The sequence below is a fragment of the Durio zibethinus genome, chromosome 2, assembly GCF_047325235.1.
Source record: "Durio zibethinus cultivar Kanyao isolate XHJ-2024 chromosome 2, ASM4732523v1, whole genome shotgun sequence".
NCBI lineage: Eukaryota > Viridiplantae > Streptophyta > Magnoliopsida > Malvales > Malvaceae > Durio > Durio zibethinus.
In genome coordinates, this window is record NC_143163.1 from 6787103 (window position 1) to 6810449 (window position 23347).

The 23347-nt window shown below is 33.3% G+C and overlaps 3 protein-coding genes across 10 annotated transcripts; 1 reads left to right on the forward strand and 2 right to left on the reverse strand.

Annotated features, from left to right (window-relative positions):
- Positions 1-461: 461 nt before the first annotated feature.
- Positions 462-3785, forward strand: LOC111309122 (F-box/kelch-repeat protein At1g22040-like). Of its 2 annotated transcripts, none has more exons than XM_022908003.2 (2): positions 462-622; positions 1925-3785. In XM_022908003.2, exon 2 carries the CDS (start codon positions 2064-2066, stop codon positions 3504-3506), a length of 1443 nt encoding a protein of 480 aa, XP_022763738.2. In that variant the 5' UTR covers positions 462-622; positions 1925-2063; the 3' UTR covers positions 3507-3785. The 2 variants fall into 2 exon arrangements, with proteins under 2 accessions (XP_022763738.2, XP_022763741.2); XM_022908006.2 differs by having other exon boundaries at positions 475-622; positions 2054-3785.
- A 478-nt stretch (positions 3786-4263) lies between these two features.
- LOC111309124 (aminotransferase ALD1, chloroplastic-like) lies at positions 4264-13723 on the reverse strand. Of its 3 annotated transcripts, none has more exons than XM_022908011.2 (11): positions 13565-13681; positions 10799-10979; positions 10664-10689; positions 10473-10540; positions 9903-10019; positions 9249-9311; positions 8680-8784; positions 8491-8541; positions 6602-6922; positions 5761-5967; positions 4264-4721 (listed from the first exon to the last, which is right to left on the reverse strand). In XM_022908011.2, the coding sequence occupies exons 2-11, from the start codon at positions 10867-10869 to the stop codon at positions 4398-4400; spliced, it is 1353 nt and encodes a 450-aa protein (XP_022763746.1). In that variant the 5' UTR covers positions 10870-10979; positions 13565-13681; the 3' UTR covers positions 4264-4397. The 3 variants fall into 3 exon arrangements, with proteins under 3 accessions (XP_022763746.1, XP_022763743.1, XP_089604661.1); XM_022908008.2 differs by having other exon boundaries at positions 12456-13673; XM_089748535.1 differs by having other exon boundaries at positions 10799-13723.
- A 2683-nt stretch (positions 13724-16406) lies between these two features.
- On the reverse strand, positions 16407-23347 carry LOC111309126 (BRASSINOSTEROID INSENSITIVE 1-associated receptor kinase 1-like). 5 transcript variants are annotated; one of them, XR_002692351.2, is made up of 12 exons: positions 22829-23347; positions 22063-22195; positions 21894-21965; positions 21249-21392; positions 19800-19871; positions 19629-19700; positions 19427-19503; positions 18838-18966; positions 18413-18754; positions 17636-18030; positions 17374-17558; positions 16407-17048 (listed from the first exon to the last, which is right to left on the reverse strand). XR_002692351.2 is itself a non-coding variant. In XM_022908015.2 (11 exons), the coding sequence occupies exons 1-11, from the start codon at positions 22908-22910 to the stop codon at positions 16731-16733; spliced, it is 1836 nt and encodes a 611-aa protein (XP_022763750.1). In that variant the 5' UTR covers positions 22911-23347; the 3' UTR covers positions 16407-16730. The 5 variants fall into 5 exon arrangements, 3 of the variants coding, with proteins under 3 accessions (XP_022763750.1, XP_089604686.1, XP_089604684.1); XR_016330393.1 differs by having other exon boundaries at positions 16937-17065; XM_022908015.2 differs by lacking the exon at positions 17374-17558.

The window sequence follows — 23347 nt, forward strand, 5'->3', positions numbered from 1 at the left end:
ATGTATTATATTAATAAAATTATTATCTAATGCTTTAATTTAAGAGGCTAATTTAATAAAAATAATATATTTATTATAATTAAGATATAATTTATAATAAAAAATATTGTTTTATAAATATTATATAAAATTAAAATTATTAAATTAATTTCAAATTAATTCATTTCAAATTCCAATTAGATATATCTAAATCAAAATCAAATATAAAAAATAATGACTAGACGTCCAATCATAATGAAATGGAATGAAATTATTAAAGATTTGAGTAGAGTCATTACTGACAAATTAAGTTACTAAAAGTCTTATGAATTAGTATAAAATAAGTAATTAGGGTTAAGTGACGTTTAGAAGGTGATCTGAGCAGATACGTAATTATAATATAAAAGTAAAATAAAACAAAACCAAATATAAAATTACAAAAACTTAAAATTATAAAATCACATTATTATATTATTATTAATACTATTATAAAATGATGAAGAATCCTAAAGAAAGGAATATAGGTTGTTCACGCAGGACACAGAAGCTCTGTCTCTGTACAAAAAGTGAATTACGAATGGATTGCGTGAAAACCTCGGACGAATCGTCTTCTCTGTCCCCTCCTCTTTCCGCAAATATTAAGGTTTTCCCCCTTTCTTTTCACTGTTTCAATTCCTTTCTTTTTCTTCTTTAAAGGAAAATTTTGCTCTTTTAATTTTCTGGGATTCAACTTTTTATGAATTTGAAGCCGTTTTATTGGAAAGTTTGTCCCTTGGAATAATATACTGCGTTCGGTTCAAAATAATGGCTGTTATTCTTTCATTTATTCTTCAATTTGTTTCATGGGTGTTCAATTGATTGTAGATAAATGTTGTACTTAATTTAGCAGATTTTTTTCTCTTCTTTTAGATTACTGTAGTTTTTTTAATTAATTGAGAATTTATGTGAAGAACCCTTGTTGAATTGTTATAATTGGGAATTTGGGGAATTGGGGTTTTTTCTTTTCTTTTTTGCTGGGTGAAGAGTGATCAATATATTGAACTTTTTTTTCGACTTTATTTGGTTGTTGAGAAAATTTTAGGATAGGTGAGGAAGTAAATTTTGAATATGTTCTTTACTATTATTCTGATTTTGCTAAACTTTTAGGGAGAAAGATGTTATGATCTATTCTATTGAATTATAAGGAAAAAACCTACAAGAAAAATTAAACCTGCCTTTTTGTTGATGAATATTTGTTCTGACACCCTTACCTGAGTTTGTGCAACATTGTTTCTAATTGGCTTTATTTGGGAAATTTAAGAAAGGTTTACCATTTTTGACAGTCTCAGAACTCTAAGTTATTGTCGCGTTCTTTATTTCTCCCTGTTGACTGTATATTGGAATTTTTTAAAGAGGGTATTTGCCTGTTCTATTCTGGTTCACTGTTGTTGTTCTTTCAATTTTTGCTTTCTGATGAGGGTGCTGACACCAGCGGTAAAAGAGTTGATGTTGCAGAGATATACAGGGGAAGAATTAAATGAGACCATCTTTATTGTGATATACTGAGATGAGAATTTCTGGCTGCCATTGTTTAAATTTAAGAATTAACTAATTTAATTGGGAATAATACCATTTAATTACTCAGCGGTAAAAGGGGAAGTCTCTTATTGCTCATTTCTTTTCTTAGCAAACTTTCCAATTGTACATAAGGCATTCCAGTTTCTTTTCTCATTATACAATTTGCAAAGGAGATGGTATCTCCCCCTTCTTTAGAGCTTCCCATTCTACAGATGATGGTAAAATGCTTATTTTTTCAATTTGGTGGATCAGTTTATTTATTGATGATCTTCCTTCAAATAGATGGTTGTACTGAAACTACATTAAATTTCCCTTAGTTGACGCTGTTGTCCTTTTAATTCAACTCTGATGTCTTCCATTTTACTCTGCTTTTCTGTTCTTACCTCAGATACAAGATAGAGCCTGATGGTTTTGAGCAGGTTCATGTAGAAAGTTGCATATTTTGGTGTTGATTAAAATTTCTAGCCATCAAAGGTTTCAATATTTCTGGCGTTGATATATTAATATATTGCAACAGTAAGACATTGATGGGGGCATTCTTAAGTCTAAATAATTCCAGTGCTCCAACGAGTGACCCCTTAGAGGTTTCACAAAGTGAAGCATGCAAGAGGCAGAAGCTGTCATCATGTCTTTGTGAGGAGAACCGGAGATTGATTCCCAGCCTTCCTGATGAGATGTCCTATCAGATTCTTGCCAGAATTCCAAGGATTAATTACTTGAACGTGAGGTTAGTGTCTCGAGCCTGGAAAGCTGCCATCATGAGTACTGAGCTATTCAATATAAGGAAAGAACTTGGAAAATCAGAGGAATGGCTCTATATATTGACTAAGGTTGAAGGTGACAAGCTTTTGTGGTATGGCTTGGACCCTTTGTCAAGAAGATGGCAGAGGTTACCTCCAATGCCCAATGTTGCTTTTGAAGGCGAAACCAGGAAAGGTTTAACTAGCCTTTGGATGTGGAATGCGATGGGCTCGAGCATAAAAATTGCAGATGTCATAAGGGGTTGGCTTGGCAGGAAGGATGCATTGGACAGAATGTCATTCTGTGGGTGTGCCGTTGGTGCTGTTGATGGATGCCTCTATGTGTTAGGAGGATTCTCCAGAGCTTCAGCCATGAGTTGTGTTTGGCAGTATAATCCAGTTCTAAATTCATGGAGTGAAGTAAGTCCAATGTCAACTGGTAGGGCCTACTGTAAGACTGGCATCTTAAATAATAAGCTATTTGTTGTTGGAGGAGTTACCAGGGGTCGTGGCGGATTAACTCCTCTTCAGTCTGCTGAAGTATTTGATCCTCATAGTGGTATATGGTCCCAAATACCAAGCATGCCATTTTCAAAAGCTCAGGTTCTACCCACTGCTTTTCTGGCTGATCTACTCAAACCCATTGCCACAGGAATGACATCATATAGGGGAAGGTTGTTTGTGCCTCAGAGTTTATATTGCTGGCCGTTTTTTGTTGATGTTGGAGGGGAGGTATATGATCCAGAGCTAAATTCATGGGTTGAAATGCCAGTGGGCATGGGTGAGGGTTGGCCTGCAAGACAGGCAGGAACGAAATTAAGTGTCACTGTGGATGGTGAGTTGTATGCCCTCGATCCGTCTAGTTCTCTTGAAAGTGCTAAGATCAAGGTATATAATTACCAAGATGATGCTTGGAAAGTTGTAGTAGGAGAGGTCCCCATTCCTGACTTTACCGATTCAGAGACTCCCTATTTACTGGCTGGTTTACTAGGAAAGCTTCATGTGGTTACTAAAGATGCCAACAACAATATCTCAGTACAGCAGACTGACGTTCAAAACCATTTTACTTCCCTACCATCTGCCTCATCATCTTCATCAGATGAATCTTCTGGTGTGCACGCTGAGTCTGCTGAATCTGCAACAGTTATCAAAACAGATCTTTGGACAGATATTGCCACAAGGACTGTTCGATCTTCTGAACTAGTAAGTTGTCAGACCCTCAATATCTAGTGCCATCATCAGGGTACTTAGGGATCTGACTCGGCGTCAACTTTCCAGAACATTGGTTGATACCATATTCTGTTGCCCATTTTTTTTTTTACTAGAAAGATTGATTTTGCAAGCACCACGGTGATATTGTGATTTATATAAGTCATAACCTATCTCTCGTATCCTTTTATAATGTAAAGAATGAAATTATGTGACGCTGGAAAGCAAGATAGCTCGGAGTTGTCTTCGTCCTTGTTTTGTTACTAGCTTTAATGAATTTTGCTTATTTTCTAATCTCAAGTGACAGCACAGTATCTCCATATGGTCATTGTTGTGAGAAATTGAGAATAATGCCATTCAGTATTGACGTCATTGAGTAATTTCCATTTAAAAATGTGTGTCCAAATATGTATCTTCCAAGATTATTTTGGTTTAAAAAAAAAAATCATAGTATGGGACAAAAGAAGAAATCACGGTTATTGAAATTTAAATTTGTATAAATTAATTAAACTAAATTTCAAATTCACTTTTCAAGATTTTTCGTTTTCTTTTTCTAAACCCTTCAAAAAGAACATGCTCATGGGAAATAGCTAGTTGAATCATCCATGAGTTGTAAAACCAGTAAAAACAATGTCTCCAATGATTCTGTACGTGTGCTGATGCATCTTTAGCCACTTTGGCAGTTTGAAATTGAGCATAGGCCTCTATCAAAGTCCAGTTTATGCAACACATTAAAAAAAAAAAAACCCTAGAATGCCTGGAATGATAATAGACTGGATGGCAAGAAAAATTTTCTAAGCAATATGTAACACTTGAAGATCGGTCCATGGGACTCTGCCAGGTTATTATATTGTTATTAGTATTTTACATAATAATTATACCATGGAATGGCAGGTGAAACCGCTTCACTCTTTATTCTACAAAGTTAAAAAGGGCTTCTCTCTTGGAGAAAAGATTTTCCAGCCTCCTCGATGCTTCTATGATGCGCTCTCTATGCCCAAAAGCACTAATTCTGATATACTCTGCACCAGCAGGACCAAAACCAGATCCTGGTACTGTTATTATATGAGTCTTCTCAAGAATTTCTGTGAATACGCTCCATGAATTTGAACCTGGAAAATGCACCCAAACATATGGGGCATTTACACCGCCATAAACCTTTAGACCAAGAGAGGCAAAAGTCTCTACCAATATCTTCGCATTCTCCTTGTAGTAGTCAATCACTGAATGGATGGCCTGAGATTTTTCCAAAAGACAAATTCAGCAGTCCTGGTCCTCTACAATACTCGGACTTAATATTTTAGCAGCTAAACAAAGTACCACATCACATAGTATACTTATATTTTGTTAGACTTGCATGCCAAAATTACATTCCCACCTACTTTTGTTTCTCTTCAAGGTTTGGCTCAAATCTGAGTAAAATTGTTTACCTTCCTAACAACCACAAATGCTATGTGCTAAAGCAGGTTGATAAAGAACTGTTTCAAATTATTATCTCCACCTCTGTTTTGTTTGCAAGAGCCTCTTTTCCGAACCAACCCCTCCCAAAGCTACCAGAGAAGAGTAAAAAACTTAAAAATTTTTTAGAATTCGTAGAATGATAATCAGTGAACTCCAACAAGGAAACTTTCCCATATGAATATTTCTGTCAAACAAACTATTAAGCTAACTCAAGAGAGAAAACACTCTCATTTAGGGAAATTAATCTTACCCAAACCCTACAGGGAACGCGATTTTCTACCCTACTGGGATGAGGATGAGTATTAAATTTTGGGAATGGAGTCAGGGATAGGCATGGTTTGAAATTTTTTATCCTACAAAGATTACTCATACTCATTAAATATCTACAGGAATAGGGATAGAGATGAATTTGAAATATGCACCGAGTATGATTATGGGGATGGGTATAATATCAAAAATTAGAGATGAAAATGGAGAATGCTCTACCCACCCCATACCTTACCCATTGACATCCTTACTCTCATTGGACATGACTGCAGGCACTTCAATAGAACAACAATAAACTACAAGTTGGCCCTTATGATTTACGAACTTTCTCAAACAGTCTCAAGTAACCTCTATAACATCATTATATTGTGGAAGATCTTGATGTGACTAATGTGGTTATTAGAAAGCACATGCATTACTTTCATGAAATATGCCTATGCATGCAAGCACAATCCTGTACACTATGCAGGCAAGCACAATGTTTTACACCCTCCTAATATTTACAGTGTAAGACTTTCTTAGACTAACTTCTAGTATTTACACTTACCTGGAAACCTTCTGAAGAAAGGCAAGCTAGTCCACCGGCCTGAGCTATGTTGGATGCTCCATTGAAGCAAGTGCATACAATACGATTGAAGTCATTTATGACAGGAAACCCACTTGAAAACAAGAGTTCCTCAGGGACCACCGTCCAACCAAGACGAACTCCTGTGAACCCAGCAAATTTGGAGAATGATGAAATTTCAATTGCAACCTGAGGAAAATATTTTTTCTTTTCAGGATAAGCTTAACGCCATGTAAATTGATGTGCTGTACTTCATGAAGCAAATTAACAAAATATATATTGTCCGACTCTGAGCCATCTCTCTGTCTCTTAATATATCTATGTATCTCAGGAAGCATGAGAAATGAATTTAAAATTAAAATTTTCATCCAGGTGATTTCAAATTTGTTATTTAATATCCAACAAATCAATGGATTTGATATATAAGCATGAAATTCATCATGAACTCTACCACACAATTATACTTTCAAAATCACAAATCCTCTTTAAATTGGTGACAATCAGTTTTTACTAGCTGCCATAAGAAATTTTATCAGGTCTACTTAAGAGTCCCAAAATGAACGAATTCTGCTCCAAAAGCTTTTATCATTTCCATCTACCATTCCTATGTATTGATCATTAACCAAAGCCTTGTAAGTTATGGTAGTCAAATAAATGTTAACTGGTCTCTAGCATTTAGTTCCAATTCATTAGTGCTTAATCTATCGAAAGGCAAAATAGCCAAATGATATAGATTACCTCTCAATTACAGAACCATTACAACCTTACTTACAGCAGAGGAAACAGGAATTTTTCTTAGTTAGATGACATGTCAGCAGCTTACCTCTTTGGCACCAGGAATTTCAAATATTGATTTAGGACTGTCATCAGTGATATACGCTGCATAAGCAGAGTCGAAAATAATAATTGATCCATTATCCCTAGCAAACCGTACAAGCTGCTTTAATTGTGTCCTTGTTGCTGCATGACCTGTAGGATTATTTGGAGAACAAAAGAAGATAATATCTGTTCTAGGAGTGGTTGCTAAATCAGGGAAAAAATTATTTTCAGGTCCGCACAGCATGTATTCAATGTTCTGGTACTTCCCAGTTTTGTCTTGATAATCACCAGCCTGGCCGATAATAACACTTGAATCTATATAAGCCTGTTGCAAAGCACATTTTCCATCTTAAATTTTACATCTCTGATTCAAGGATCAATCGTAAATCATTAAAAAAGCCTAAAATGATCAATTATCAGTCAATCATAAGGTATGTTGTTTCTGTACAAAAAGATTCAGACATGTGACAACAGCCAATTTCCAGGCACCAACCAGGAACTTTCATATGAAAACTAAAAAAATGTATGATGAAATTAGGTAATATTTCATCTAATTGTTACTATAAGGATTCCTCCCTCAGCACAATAAATTACCCCCCAACATGTTTCCAGAGTTTCCCAATTAGTTTCCAATAACATATTTCCCAAGAAATAGATCTCCCAGCACAATTATCTAAAGAAAAATAAGGTAATTTATTTAAAGTATTTAAATTTTAGTTTTCCTTTTCTTTTCCTTTTTAATCATATTAAAAAGCTTACTCAGTTTGAGGAAATTAAAGGAGGAAAATGGTATAGACAATGCAAAAAGTATGATGATGATGATGATGATGGAAAACTAAATTGTGGTGTAAATACAATAGTACAGTTCCTGTAACATCAAATCTTCAGGCAAAATACTAATTTAATTTTCATGAGAAGAAAATGAACGTGGCGGAGATGTGGATGCTTAGATGGATGTGTGGTAAGACTAGAAAAGACAAAATCATAAATGAAGAGATTCGAGAAAAATTAAGGGTAGTCCAAATTGATGAGAAAATGAGAGAGGGTCGTTTGTGATGGTTTGGACATGTGAAACATAGGCCTAGCTGTGCACCGGTTAGAATAATTGAGTCTCTAGATCTAGGAGAGATCAAAATGTTTAGAGGTAGACCACGAAAGATACAGATGCAAGTAATAAAAAACGATATGATGGTTAAGGAATTAGATGAAAAAGTGGTTGTTGATAAAAATGAGTGGCGTAAGAAGATTCAAACTACAACCTAACTTGATTCTCTTATTTGGTTTTTCATACAGTCGACCCCAGAGTATCGAATATAAGGCTTAATGTGTTGTTGTTGTTGTTTTGAAAAATGAGTTAGTTTCTTATGTGTAGTGGTTTTTTTTTTTTTTATTGGGTTAATGTCTTGCACAACCTCTAAATTATAGTGAAATGTTCAATGTGATCCCTAAACTTTAAAAATCTCTAATGTGGTACCTAAACTATAAATCTTTTAACTAATATAGTACTTACCCTTAATGTGATTAGCTCCAAATGATGACACACGACTGACAAACAACCCTCCATGTACCACATTAGTTAACAAATTCATAGTTTAGGTACCACATTAGAGATTTTTAAAGTTCAAAGACCACATTGAATATCTCACTATAGTTCAAGGGTTGTTCAAAATATTAACCCTTTTTTATTTGCATATGCAAGCTCCAAACATTATGACAATAAAAAATGTATTCAAAATTAAGAGAAAATTACCAAGACTTAATTAATTATGCTTGTTTATTACTATACTTATATCCATATTCAGCTTTCTTGAAGATGTTTTTGCTATTAGGAAAGCAACATGCAGTGGCACAAAATAATTAATAAAAGGTTAAACAGAGAGATCATAATGTCACCGGAAAAGATGGATCCTGCACGGCTATTGTCACCTTTGAACCTAGAAGCAACTGCAAATATAGAAAGAGATGAGCATTTAGCACATAAGAAATCTACAAGTTAGCTCTAGTTGTAAGCTTACTCGCACAAGATGCTGGCTAAAGGAACAAAGAGGGAGGTACAAAAAGAAATAATCTTATAAGAGTAACCTGAAGGCGGGAAATATCACACTGAGAACCATCTGATACAAAAACTTCTGTGTCTTTTATGACTACATCTTTGTAGAATGTTTCTGCAATTGCTTTCCTTAATGCCTGTTAATTATACAATGTTAATATAATAGAAGTTAACCTGATAACAATTGCTTAAACAATCATCCCTACTAAAGCACAAGATAAACAGAACCAGCACAAAATTACATCTCAGACATCCAAAGGGAATTCAGTATTTTGGAGCAGTGCAACCTTTAACCTTGCACATATAATTTAGTTTCAAAATAGTATATACACATTGTTTACTGGAAGCAGGATAAATGATTTATCCTCTGATTTTCTCAGCTAGGCTCATAAAACTAATTTAATACAGAGTCACCTAAGCCATACTACTGGTAAAATACTAATCATGAGTTGGCTACAAAGAAACAAAATGGTCTAAGAATCTCACAGCTAATGGCTGTAACAGATACATTGAATTTCAAGAAATGAATCAATAGTGTAATCAGCAAACAAACATGTTCCTTTACAATAAACCAGAACTGGAGAAACAAACACCAATATACCTGATTTCCTTGCTCAGCTCCATACCCTCTATAACCATCAGCAGTTGAAAGGGCACATGCATACTGTAAAATAACATAGAAGTGAAATACTTATTTCTCAATCAAATGAAGCAAACTTCATTTTATCCCATCACAAAGATGGAAAATGGGTTATTTATGATGGCTAATTCATTGCCTAAATCCCTGCGAAAGGCATACACTTGATTAAAGGTGCTTTGCTTTATATGTGCAGCACCTTAGAGCCTAGGTGTGCAACACTGGCCTTAGGTACAAAACAATTTCTGCAAACAAGAAGACATGTGACTAACCATGGACTCTTCATCATAAACAGCTCTCTTAAGTCTTAAATTTAAAACTCAGGACAGTAGGACATTGATAGATTCAGAAAACATTTCAAATGTACAGTTGAAAATTTTATAGCCAACCATTTCAAATATAGAGGCTTTGAACAAGTTTGGTTGCACTGAGATGAACCCTGAATTGGACTTCAACCAACTAGCCTACCATCAATCTAATAGCGTATGTTTGAAAATTTCTTGTTTAAGTTAATGTTAACATAAGCCTGTTCCATCTAGGTCCATATCTCGATTCTCAAATCTTAAAGACTGTAGCAGCACAAACTATAAGAACAGACAGGAATTTGATTAGACTTACATTAGCCATGCTAAGGCTAATTTTCTGAGGAATGGGCTCTGTGGTATCACCAATTCCAAGGCTAATCACTCTTGCATTTGGGTACTTATCCAGGTGATTGAGCTCCCGCTTTGAAATCTGTTTCCAATCCAATTCGAATCAAATAGCAGCAGCAAATGGTAAAATATTATGTCATCTTGGTTAACCAAGAGAAATCCAAGCAGTGGAAGTTTTAAAATTAGTAAAGAAATAGATAATATGCTTGGTAAAATGGATGAAACTAAGAGTCCAGACAATAAGGCAATAATATCTTGTGCTTAAGAATCAATTTGATCATAAAAAACTATAATTTCAATAAAAAAAAAATTTGCAATGTGGGAATAAATAAAAGGTCCATCACCAGTGACAAAAGAAGGGCTATAAGTTTTCTCCATTCTTATTAGATTGAAGTGCCACCATGCAAAAAAAAGGAGCAAAGGAATACTTATGGGATTATAAAGATCATCTATGAGGACAAAACTAAAATATCAAACTGGTATGAACCTAAATCCTAGCAGAAAAGATGTCAGAATAGAAGATTATAAAGATAACCTCAGGAAACAAATAGTTATTTTGCAGCTTTTCCAAGTTTACATTGCGGGGTACATTTGTGCAATGACCTGTGATCACACAAGTTAAACTGTTCATACCAAATTTGCGGCTAAAGAAACCTTAATAAGAAAATTAAAAGAAAAACAACTAATAAAAAATGGACTTAAACAAATTCAATACATGGCACATACCATTTCCCTGCTTTTGAACTCTCAAACTGTATGCCAGTCAACAAACAATGACACAATTTAGAGTGCAATGCATAAAATGGTAGAAGGAGATTTGAGAAAATTTTATCTATATTTGACATTTCCAAGATCCTATACCTGGGCAGGACCATCTTAGGCTGAAAGGAAATTCCACAGGTCATAGAACAGCAAGCTGATAGCTTGTACATTTCGGTTTTGGATACTTTGCACAAAGACAAGCTCCTCTAATCTTCTTGCTTTGGTGTGGGATGCGTAGTGAGAATGCTTCCATCCACTTTGACAAATATATAGATCCATGCTACAGTCAATCAACACTCCGTAAGTTTCCATGATAAACTATATGTCACCCTCAAACTGGATTTATTATAGATATAAAGGAGGTGACTCAAGCAGAAGTCAGTCCTTGGAGGAAGACACATGTAAAGTCGATCATTTCACACCAGATGTCAATGTTCATAGCTTTTCATTTGTTGACAGTACTGGTTAGACTAGTGCATGCATTGATTTTTAATAGTAATATAACAAAGAGTGACAGGTCTATTTCCACACCTTCACCTAATGTCTTCCTTTATTCCTTTTCCCCCATTTACGTGATGCTCTTTACTTCTATAGTACAAGGGAAATGGTTCACTTTTTTACTTTGATGTGGCATTTGCAATCCTTAAAAGTGCCACAATATCTTTTAAAAGGGAAAGGAAACTGTACTAATATATAGGAAACATTTTGAAAAGAACATCAATTCCTATCTATCAAAGAAAGCCATCTCTTCCGTTGCTTGTCACTCAAGCTGTTCTAGCTTATAAAAGATGCCCATATCTATAGTCTAGTCACAATTTTTCCTATACAAAGAAAGATGAATCAACCCCTAATAGCAAGCTATAGCTTGTACATTTTGGTTATAGACATGTTGTACAAATACAGCTCTTCTAATCTTCTTGCTTTGACATTAGAAGAGCAGCAACAGGAATTGTTATCCATATGTATTGACAGACATATAGGTTCATAACATAGCTAATCAACAATCTAAAACTTAACATTGTAGGATATATTTCACCCTCAACCGGGATTTCTTATGGATATCACGAAGGTGACCCATGCAGAAGTCAGTCCTTGGAAGACGAGACATCTTAAGTTGATCATTCAAACCAGATGTCAATGTTCAGAGCTTTCCATATAGATAGTAGCTATCGGTCTACAGCATGCATTGATCTTTAATAGTAATTCAGCAAAGAGTGACAGTTCTATTTTACACAGCTTCACCAAATGTCCTCCTTTATTTCTTTTTCCTCATTTGCATGATGATCTAGCCTTCTATCATGCAAGGAAAATGGATCCAAATTTTTCATTGATGTTGCATTTGAAATCATTGAAGTGCCACCATCTTTTTTGAAAGGAAAGCAAAATATACCAGTTTAAATTAAATGTTCTGCAAATAACATACAAATTCGTCTCCGTCAATGGGAGCTTTCTTTTAACCAACCATCACTCAAAAGCCTAGAATATAGAATGATAAGACGCCACCTAAATATTAAGATACGATGTTTTTAGCCTGTCATTCTAACTTCAGGTAGTGTTTAGACTAGGCCTGCTTCTGCTCACCTTATAAAGCTGCCAAAAGAATCGACCATTTAAATATCACATGCGGTGGCTTGATAATAATGGACCTTTCGGACTTGATTACTTTGTCACATGTTGGAAAAATTATATTTCAACTTGAATGTTAGAGTAGCATGTAGCATAATCTAGATGCTTAATACAACGATTGACTCCATACCTGATAAGAGTTCTTTATCCTCTTTGATATGTCAAATGAGCATTTCCTCCGTCAGGTCTTGCATTACATAAATGCATGTGCCATAGGAAAATCTTGACTAAAAAGATTCTTGTCATTAAAATAAACCACATATCACCTCCCACTATTTACTAGAGATGAAAGTATTATATCAATCTCCGCTAGTTCATTCCAATTTCCATGTTGAAAAGTTCCAGTCTAAATTTCACCAGTTGTACAAAAGTTTAAAAACGATTTGTTAAAAGAACATCCTTCCATGGCACAAATAAACTTCCAAGAAACTTCAAACTAACCAATCATCATAAGCAACAAAACAAAGAATCTTGACTATAATTGTCATCATATTCAGATACAATTTTAGTCTACACAAATTATTGTTGAAAAAAGAAAGCCATTTCGACTTCCACAAATATGATCAACCCCATAGTATTTATATCAAAGCTCTGCATAACAAAGAAATTATATCGAATACGACATCTCCAACGTATGAATGCCATTTGCAGGAAAAGAAATGAGTAAGCACCTACCTTCCACCCTAAAAAATTAATACAGAGAGAGCTTAAAAAAATCTGATCTTTAAACATTAATATTTGTGAAACTAAATAGTCATTGACATTGAAGAATAACAAATTAGTATTCGACAGAAACCATAATCTGAAACATGGAAAATAACAAGTCAATGAACACCCCCTACCAAGAATGCTTCAGAGCAATAGGTTTTGGACCTTATGATTTTATTTTATATTATTTGAATCTAAGCATTCTCAATGGAAAAAATGAATAAAACAAATAATGAAATAGTCAAATAAAAGATAGGAACAAAAATGAGGATAAGTGGAAACAACCAAGCACCTAACAGTGTAAACCTGGAAAGTATTAAGCAAAAAAAGACAAGGAAAAGTTGAAGATGGAGACATTTCATCGGTGTTTTTATTCTTTCTTTATCGCCCCAGGAGTGCTTTCCATTTTCCAACCCCAAATAATCTTCCATTACTATCCAAAAAAGGTGAAGCTGTCTTTCAACTGTCAAGCTAAAGCCATGATTTTCCGAGTACGTTCTTGAGAAAAGAAAAACAGAGTCGGGAACTTACGAACTGTTGATGTCTTTAATAATTTTACTCTGTTTGGATTCTTTATCGGGTTTTGCTTTTCCAAATCACAAATTTATTAAAAACCCAAACACCTTGTATCCTGTCACCCATCTTTTCTCTCTTTCCAACGAAAAAAGAATTTTAAGTCTCAATCGACCTGATTTAAAAAAAAAAAAAAATCATTATTTTAAAGTTAAAAAATCTAAAATCAAAAGTAAATTATTTATTGTTTTATTTTTTTTGTTTAATTTTGTATTTAATTTTATAAGATTTTATGTTAAAATATTTTGATGTGATTAAAAATTTTTTAAAAATTTTTTAAAAATTTTTAAAAATAAATCCCTCAAAAATTTAAAATTTCTGAAAATAAATGTTGAGTAGGTTTTAAAAACTTCCAAAATATATTTTTGAAAGTTTTTAAAGATTTTCGAATATTTATTTTTAAAAACTTTTAAATTATTTTAAAAATAAATTTTTGAAATAGGATGTTAAAAATAAAAAATTAATTAATTAATTAATATTTAAATAATTTTATTAAAAATTAAAATTTTAACTGTATTAAAAAAATATGATGTAAATAATAATTTTTCTTTTTTTCACTTTTTAAATTTATTAAAAAATATTTTTATAAATAATTATATAAATTTAAATTTAAATTTCATATTAAATTATTTTACTCTTCAATAATAACAAACTTTCATCAGGAATTGAAAATAAAAACTAACTTATTTAAGTATGTTTTGAACTTAATAACAAATAGTTTATAAATATATAACAATTTAAGTCTTCAACATAAGCTAAACATAAAAAATGAAACAAAAAAAATTATAAATTTAAAATCAAATAGATTATAAAAAATATATATCTTCTTTGAATTATGCATTATGGGTTTTTATTTCATACATATTTCAAAATTCACTGACTGAATTAAAATATTATTATATGTTGTTTATCGAATTAATTTTTTTTACTTATTAAAATATGTGACAATCCTTTATCCTCATTATACAATACATTACATAATTTTCATAATTTAGTTTTAAAACATTATTACACATCGTTTTATTTTATAAGTAATGCTATTTCATCTTTACTATTTTTGTTTTTTTTTTGACAAAATGTCATTGAAAGTGAGATCTACCCATTGGTCTAACTTATTCATAAAAGCTACCAATAATTATTTTGTCATGACACAAATAGTAAGAACAAAAGTAAATGGTCAATAGTTCCTTATTTTCTACAATTATTTTGTAAGTTGCCAACTAAGTTTGATCTCGACTAACTTGATAAATTTGACTGAATTTAGTTTTTTATATGACAAATAACAATCATAAAAAAAAAAAAGGACAAGACCCAAAAGTGAGATTAGTGTTTTTTTAAAGGATTTGAGTTTTAGAGACAGAGAGAAAATGAAATTATTAATGAGAGAAAAAAAAAGGTAGGATTAAGTACTAGATTATTATGCTTGCCATGTACCAAATAATTTTACCTAATTAATATAGATATTTGCAAACAAATTATTTTTTTTCAAAATTATATTCAAATTTTTAAAATTTACAAATTATAATTAGAAATCTAATCAATCTAGAGATATGTTTTTTAAAATTAAAAATCTGAAATATGGATTTTATCTTCTTAATAGTTAATTTTAATCATTTATCAAATAATCTTATTTAAGAAATTATTTAATTATCAAAAATTTTTAAACATGTTTAAAAATTATAAAAATTAAGTTTATCTAAATCTTTCAACAATTTTTTTTATCTTGATTTGAATCAATAAAAAATTATTTTTTCAAAAATTTACATGAAACATTGAAAATTCAAACAATTTTACCTAAGACATTAAACATTTAACTAATTTTTTATATTAAATATTTAAATAATAAGACCATAAAAAATAATTGTATCCATCGGAACACTAATTTTCAAATTTATATTTTAAATATATGAAAAAAAAATTGATTTCATCTTTATATAAGAATTTTATATATGTTATAAATTTTAAAATTTTGAATATAATTTTGAAAAAAAAATAATTTGTATGTATATATTAATATTAAATAAGTAAAATTATTTCATGCGTCGCACAATCTTAATCTAATATAAGATATGCATGTGACCAACCTAATAAAATATCTATATATATGTTATTATATATATAATTTTTAAAATATTCATTGTTTTTAAAAAGGGAAAATAAAACAAAATGTAAAGAACAAAAAAGAAATGGGCCTTTTTAGAGAAGATTCAATGAAGATTTGTTGTCTTGGCCCAACAAAAGTTCTTTAGGTTAATGGGAACTTAAAATTAAAATATATATGTATATATATATATATATATATATATACACACAATTTCAAAGATATAATTTTAACATATGTATTTTATTATTATTATTCATTTAAAATATATTGAAAGTAAAGTATAAAAAAAAAATTCAAAGTAACCTACAAAGGTTACTATTTACAATGGCAAATTTCAAAAATAATCCCTCACTTTTTTTTTTTTTTTGATATTGTTTCAGTCCTTAATTTTAGAATTATTAATCTATGATTGGTTCATTTTTATCACATTTTCCCATAACAATTAAAAAACTATCCATATGAAACGTCAAGAAAATATCCCTCATTTTCGTGATAGAATTTATTCAGTCTCCAATATCCAAATGTTCTTTCTTCAAAATTTTCTCTCTTTTTTTTAATTTTTGTATTTTGTTTATTATGACCTTCGACGCTTGACATACAGAAATTAAACTGGTTCTGGCCTGGAGCCGTCTGGCAATAGACCTCGTTGTAAACATTGAATCTTGTCCTTTTTGAAAATTAGAAGTAATCAGGATATGATGGAAAAAAGTTTACCGTGTAATTATTGGTGTAACATTGTTCACTAACATTTCAGTACATCAAAATAACATGGGTGCTTCAATAGCCCTTCATGCCAAGTTTTTACCATAGCTCCTAATGTCTTCTTGATTGCAGTTGGCAGCCCTATAAAAATTACAGTAAAGATCAAACAATTCCACACAACATGTAATATAAGTTACAACAACAGGATAAATGGGGGCCAAAAAAAAAAAAAAGAAAAACTATATGCACAAATGTGAAAAAGGCGACTCTAAAATATAAAACCAACTCTGCCTGAAGACGTTCTATTTAAAGAAGTGGTCATCTAGGACCAGATAACTCATCTGGAGGGATGTGAGATGTGGAGTCTGCAATAATCCAATTAGCATTCGGGAGGTGGGTAGGCGTATACTCTTGGCGGAACATTTCTTCTTTCTGCCACTCTTCCCATCTTTCAGCCAAGCCGTCACCCTCCAGCATCCTCACGACTTCAGCCATCTTAGGTCGTTCCACTGGGGAGCCTTGAGTGCACAAAAGAGCCACCTGGATTAGCTGTTCCACTTCGTCTTCTATGTAATTGCCCTGAAGATCAGAGTCAACCAGCGTTTCCAACTTCCTCTCTTTCAGAAGCCCTTTTACCTGAAATTTCAGCATCGCTATCAAGTTGAAGCGAAAAAAATTAAAAACATAAACCATTCGTGCCAGTGATAAGCTTTAATTGAATTTAATTTAGTTAATTGCTGTTGACAAAGAGGCACAAAAAAAAACATGGAGCACAGATCAATGTCAAGATTATAGTAATTAATTACATAAAAAAAGAAAACTTCATGGCATACCTAAAATTAATGAACTGAAAGGATCTTAGGAACCCCACATAACTTGAGCGATAAAACTTAAAGAAAAGAAAAGATAGGTTCATCCCTATCAACAAATTTTAGCAACTATTTTTATATTTTCCTTTTACCTCTTCACCTTGTAGAGAAAACATTGTCAAGTTTCGACTATTTCTACTTTTCTGCTTTTGCATTTTCACCTTGCAAGGAAAATAAAATTGAGCTTCACTCTGTTATAAGGGTAGTTCTGCTATACTGTACTTTTGTCTATTGCTTTTGGCCAACCAAGTGAAACAAGAACCGAATAATTCCAACACTAGACAAGAATGACAAAAGTCAAACTGTGAAATGCACCACGATTGAGACACATGTAATAGGAAAAACAGTACATACCCATTCAAGCAACATGACATCATCATCATTTGCAAGCCGAGCAAGATCGAAAGCCCTCTGTCCTGTAATGAGTTCAAGAAGCATAACACCATACCCAAAAACATCAGTTTTCTCTGATGACTTTCCAGTTGATAGGTATTCAGGAGCTATATGACCAATTGTGCCACGAACAGCAGTTGTCACATGAGTATCTTTATAGTCCATCAGTTTGGCCAGCCCAAAGTCTCCAACTACTGCTTCAAATTCCTCATCCAACAATATATTTGCAGCCTTCACATCACGGTGTATGATCTTAGGATCACAATGATCATGCAAATATGCAAGCCCCCTTGCAGCTCCCAGTGCAATCCGTTTCCTTATAGCCCAATCAAGTGGTGATTGAGACTCCGGACGCTCTAGAGAATGTAAAAATCAGATGAATAGATGGTCCATTGTAACAAGAAGAGATCACAAAGTATTTGGATTCCATGAATTTCTCAAAATTCCACTTGGATTCAAAGACAATCCACATTTACCAAATGTATGAAATTATCAAAAGAAAGTCAATGTTTTAGAACAAGATTAGGATATGTGATCGGTAGTTCAAAATTTCTTCACAAACTGCAGAAACGATAGAGCAGATATTGATATATGAAGCTCACACAAGAATAAGTAGTTTACATCTGAAATGAATTGGTAACCAGAAGAAAATAAATAAAATAAATAACACAAATAATATAAATGCATTGCATAAACAGGAACCATGACTAAAGAAATCAATAAGGAAACAACAGGTACCTCTTAAACAGGATGCAACACTACCATTAAACATAAAAGGATAGACTAGCAGCCGTTCTGTAGGGGTCATGCAAAAGCCACGGAGACGTAGCAAATTCCGATGCACAGCCATACTTATCATTTCTACCTCTGTTTGGAACTGCAACTCTCCACCTTGAGTACGCTCCTCTTTAAGTCTTTTTACTGCCACTAGAGAACCATCAGCCAGGCGACCTTTATAAACTTTACCAAAACCACCTCTACCCAGAATGTTTTTGTTGCTAAAGTTATCTGTTGCCACTTGTAGTTCACGCAAAGAAAACCTTTTAAGCTGTCCCAAATGAACTTCTGGGTCCTCCTCAGCTATAAAGAAAATTAGAAAAAAGTGAAGACATGCACACAACGGCATAATATCAATTAAAACCATCTTTTGAAAAATCACTAACCAGGTACATCAAAGAAATGATCCTCTGGTCTCCTTTTTCGCCACCAAGCAAGTAAAATTGCAGGAGCAGCAAACAGCAGGGCAGCTCCAGCAGCAACTCCTCCAGCAATAGCACCAGTGGCACTATTACCTGCCAATATGAAGTTCAATAAATATAGATACTGTTAGTTTACCTGAATCACGAATATTCATAACTACCAACACTTTCTGCCGGTACCATCATCAATGCAGCAGACAACATTTCAACTCAGAACTTCTGGGTTAGGGGTATCAGAGGTAGAGATAATGTTCTAGCCCACTAAGGAACCTAAAGCCATTCCTAGGACTACCTAACATCATCAGATTTTAGATCTGAACTCAAAGGTAACTTCTTATAAAACAGACATAGATGTAAGAAAATTCAGGATCAGAAAAATACTCAATCTACAGCAATACTTTGCATGCTATAGAACATGGTAATACCAGAAAAGTTGTGAATGCAAAGATAACTTCCACAGAATGAGAATAAATACTAATAAAAGAGAAGCAGGCCCCAAAGTTAGACACAGTTTAGAGTTTTTAGCAGTAATAATACTAAATCAAGAGCAAACCTGATGAAGTTGGAGTTGTAGGTGAGGTAGGAGCTGGTGGAGCAGGTGGAATACTATTCAGTCGATTATTCTTAAAACTGTGAAAAAAAAAAGAAAGATATAGCAATTTAAGAGAGAGGGAACAAGCAGTGGTGGTGAGGTCAGGAGTTAGGGGAGATAAGGTGAGAACAAAATGAGATAGCATAAAAGAAAAACAAAAAACCTGATAGGAGTGAATAGTGAAAAGGAACCGTTAACTGGAATATCTCCCACTAGCTGATTGTTTGAAAGATCCCTGCATCACATAATAACATTTCACACCATTAATATATTGTTCTAGAAGCAAAGGTTACAGCTAATGAAAAAAAAAAAAAATTCTAACAACAACACTCACAGCACTTGCAGTGAATTAACAGCAGTTAAGGACATAGGAATTTGTCCTGATAATGTGTTATTGTTGAGACGCCTATTCCACAGAAAAGAAAGCATTAATTATATTGCATATTGCTAAGATAACTGGATATTCACTGATAAAAACTCATGGTTAGCGAATAATTTTAGCATAGGTATAACTGAAAAAAAGCCAACTACACCAAAGAAACCATTTCTAATAGCCCAAGCCACCAAAGCATCAGTGGCCCAACAAGTTTTTGGACCCAAACCATGTGGCTCTCAAAAGCTTAACCACCCAGTTGCTAGGATGGGTATCACAGCCCCACCCGCTCAAATTCTTGATGTTCTCATCAAGGCCATATATCACAATCACAATTAAGACCCACTCAACAAAGACCAAGATCTCACCACTGCAGTAAGGGAGCCCACACTAGGCTAGCACTTACAAGATATTGTCCACTTTGAACCAAAAGGTCTCATGGCTTTGTCCGCGACAGGCATCTCAAAATTATAGGTTTAAGGCTCAAATATTCCCAATGTGGGATTTGGGGGATGACAGTGTCGTCATTTAGAATTCACTCAGCTAATATTTTCCACCCATTGGTTATTACACTTGATGTCCAATCAGTCTCTAGTTGTGCAAACAAGATCATGTCTAAAGAAGAGAAGAAAGGAAAACAGTACAGAACTTGGGAGTTAACACCAACAACCACAGTGGAAGGGATTTGGTATTTTGGACCTTAGATAGTCTTTGGCACCATGATTAGGGGTGTAATTGATCGAGTTCGAGCCGATACAGCATTAAGCTCAAGTTTGACTCCAAATTCGAGACTCGAAACTCGGCCCGAGCTTCATCAAATTTTTTTTTTTTGCTCGAGCTTAACTTGAAATAAAAATTGAGCTATTTAAACTCGCTCGATTAGGCTCAATTAACATGTAAAAATAAACTCGATTCTTATATTTAATAAAAGTTTGATTATTTGTGCTCGAGCTTGAGCTCGAGTTCGAGATATTTTATTAATTAAAATAGTAAAAATATATTAAAATATAAAAATTCGATTAGACTCACGAGCTATTCAAGCCGATTATAAAAATGCTCGAACTCAGCTCGATTAATAAGTGGAGCTATTCAAGCTCGACTCGATAATAATCGAGCCGAATTCGAGTTTTATTTAAGTCGAACATGAGTAGCTTGCAAGTACTAATGTATCATTTACACCCCTAACCATGATGGTCCATTTGTAAATTTGTTAGATAAAAGTTATCTTTTTAGGAAACCCATGACTAAACCAATGGGTTTTCAACAATCAAAAAGTCCTCTCAGTTCAGGGAAAGTGTCATTGGTGGCTTTAGGCTCTTATTCCTAATCTAGCAATTTTAGGAGTCCTAATCCAATTATGATTAACTAAATTTATGCTAAAAAATACACAAATGTAAAGTGTGTTCGTACAGGAAACGTAGTTTTGAAAGCTTGCCCAGAGTAGTTGGAATGTTCCCGGTTAAAGCATTCAAGTAAAGATCCAAGCTCACCAAGTTCGTCAAATTTCCTAGCTCCTCTGGGATTGCCCCAGATATGTTATTACTATAAAGCTCCCTGTCATAAAAAATTGACTTAGTAATTCTTGGGCAAAGGAAGTTCAATAGAAGCACATAATTCAAATATCTTTGTATGAAATATGCAACCAAATCCAATGGAATGCAGCCATCTTCAAGATTAAGACGGCATAACCAATAAAAACCAGTGCATAGAGACAAAAGCACACAAAATCTGTGCTCACAACTATTTCTACTTTTTCTAAGGTTGAGTACTGGAATTTCACCCTGAGTTTAACTCAGGCATTTTTCTAAAAAGTTATGATTATCCAATTTTACACAGTTACAAATTTATGAAAAACGATTCCAAATGAAACATATCTACCACAACCAAATCAAGGGAAATTATCTAAAGGAAGCTGTAAACTAAAAAAAAAGTCATTAAATATTTGGCAAAGCATGTTGATGTTATTTTCCTTTATTTATTTATCTTTTGCTGCTCAAAATAATTCTAACAATGTGGGGCAGAATGTAATCACCAGGTTCAAAATTATTGACTTACAAATACTGCAAATTTGAGAGCTGCCCGAGCTGTGGAACCAATTGACCAGATAGATTTGCATTCCCAAGATCACTAAATTGACAAAAGGAAAAGCATTTATTACGCCAAACTGAAACTCAAAAGTTACATCAACTGCAGTAGCAAAAAGGTATATTATAAGTAAACTTACACTCTTGTTACACTATTTTCACTATTACATGTAACATGAAACCATGTACAAGGATTAACAAGGGTTGCATCCCAACTTTGCAAAACATTATTAGGGTCAGACAAACCGGTCTTCAAAGCATTCAAAGCATCACCTGTTTCATGCAAAAACAAAGCAATAGATTATTGATGGTTGCAATACATCAGTCCCAGCAGTCAGCAGATATATCTTCTAATGAAACATAACTATTATAAGAAAGTGAACAAACGCTTCCATAATTACCATCATTACTTGCAAATCAAAGAAGTGTGTTTCTCAATTTGCAACAATGGGGGACTTCACAAAGAAAATAGGGTAAAGAACATTTATTGCATTACATAAACTGAAAACTCCAATAGAGACGAAATCATATTATAAAACCATTTGAACTATTGGGATAGGCCAAAACACCACCATAAGTTGAAAGGTTCATCACAATAAACATAATACCATCCAGACCTCGGACATTGATAAAGAAAAAGAATTGTTTAATTTCACTGAACTGAATATGGAGAATTAGAACGCAAATCATATCCAAAATTTTCGCAGAAATTAATCATTACGAAGCGTGCAACTATCCCAACAGTCAAGTCAATTAGTGCACTGAGGCTAACAGGCAGTCAACCTTACGCCATTGCTAAACCAATCCAAAATTGCTACTAAATTCTTCTAATTTGAATCCTATATATAAAATCGGAATGCAAAAATAGAAAAAAATAAAAGGAAAAAGGAAATAATGATAACGAACCTTCAGCATTTCCCGCGACTCTGAAAACCAAATCCAACACCAAAATCAACCATAAACAAACGCAGATGAATCGCTCCACCATTTTTTTTTTCTTTCTTTGTTTTAGGCTACTTTTGATTTAAAGAGCTAAATCCCCAAAATCGTAATCAATATTCCACTTGATGAATCGTGGAGCCATCAATTCGGTCTAAAACGGGCGTCCAAAACCATCCCCATATTGGTCGTTGACCGAATCAAGGAGCAAAAAAGGAAAACAAACAATAAACTTCGAATAGACTCTTCTCTGAACTAAAGCCAAAAGCAAAAAGAAAGGGAAATGTTTGATTAAAGATTCCAGAAACCTCGACTCTCTTTCCTTCTCTCTCTTTGTCTTCCACAACACAATTATGCTCTCTTTTCTTTTCTTTCTCTCCGAATTTTGGAGGAAATTGGAGAGAAAGAGGGGGAAAGACAAAGAGGATATTGTGTTTGGTAAGGGGGAAAGAAGAAAGAAAAACAAGGGAAGAATCGGACGTGAGT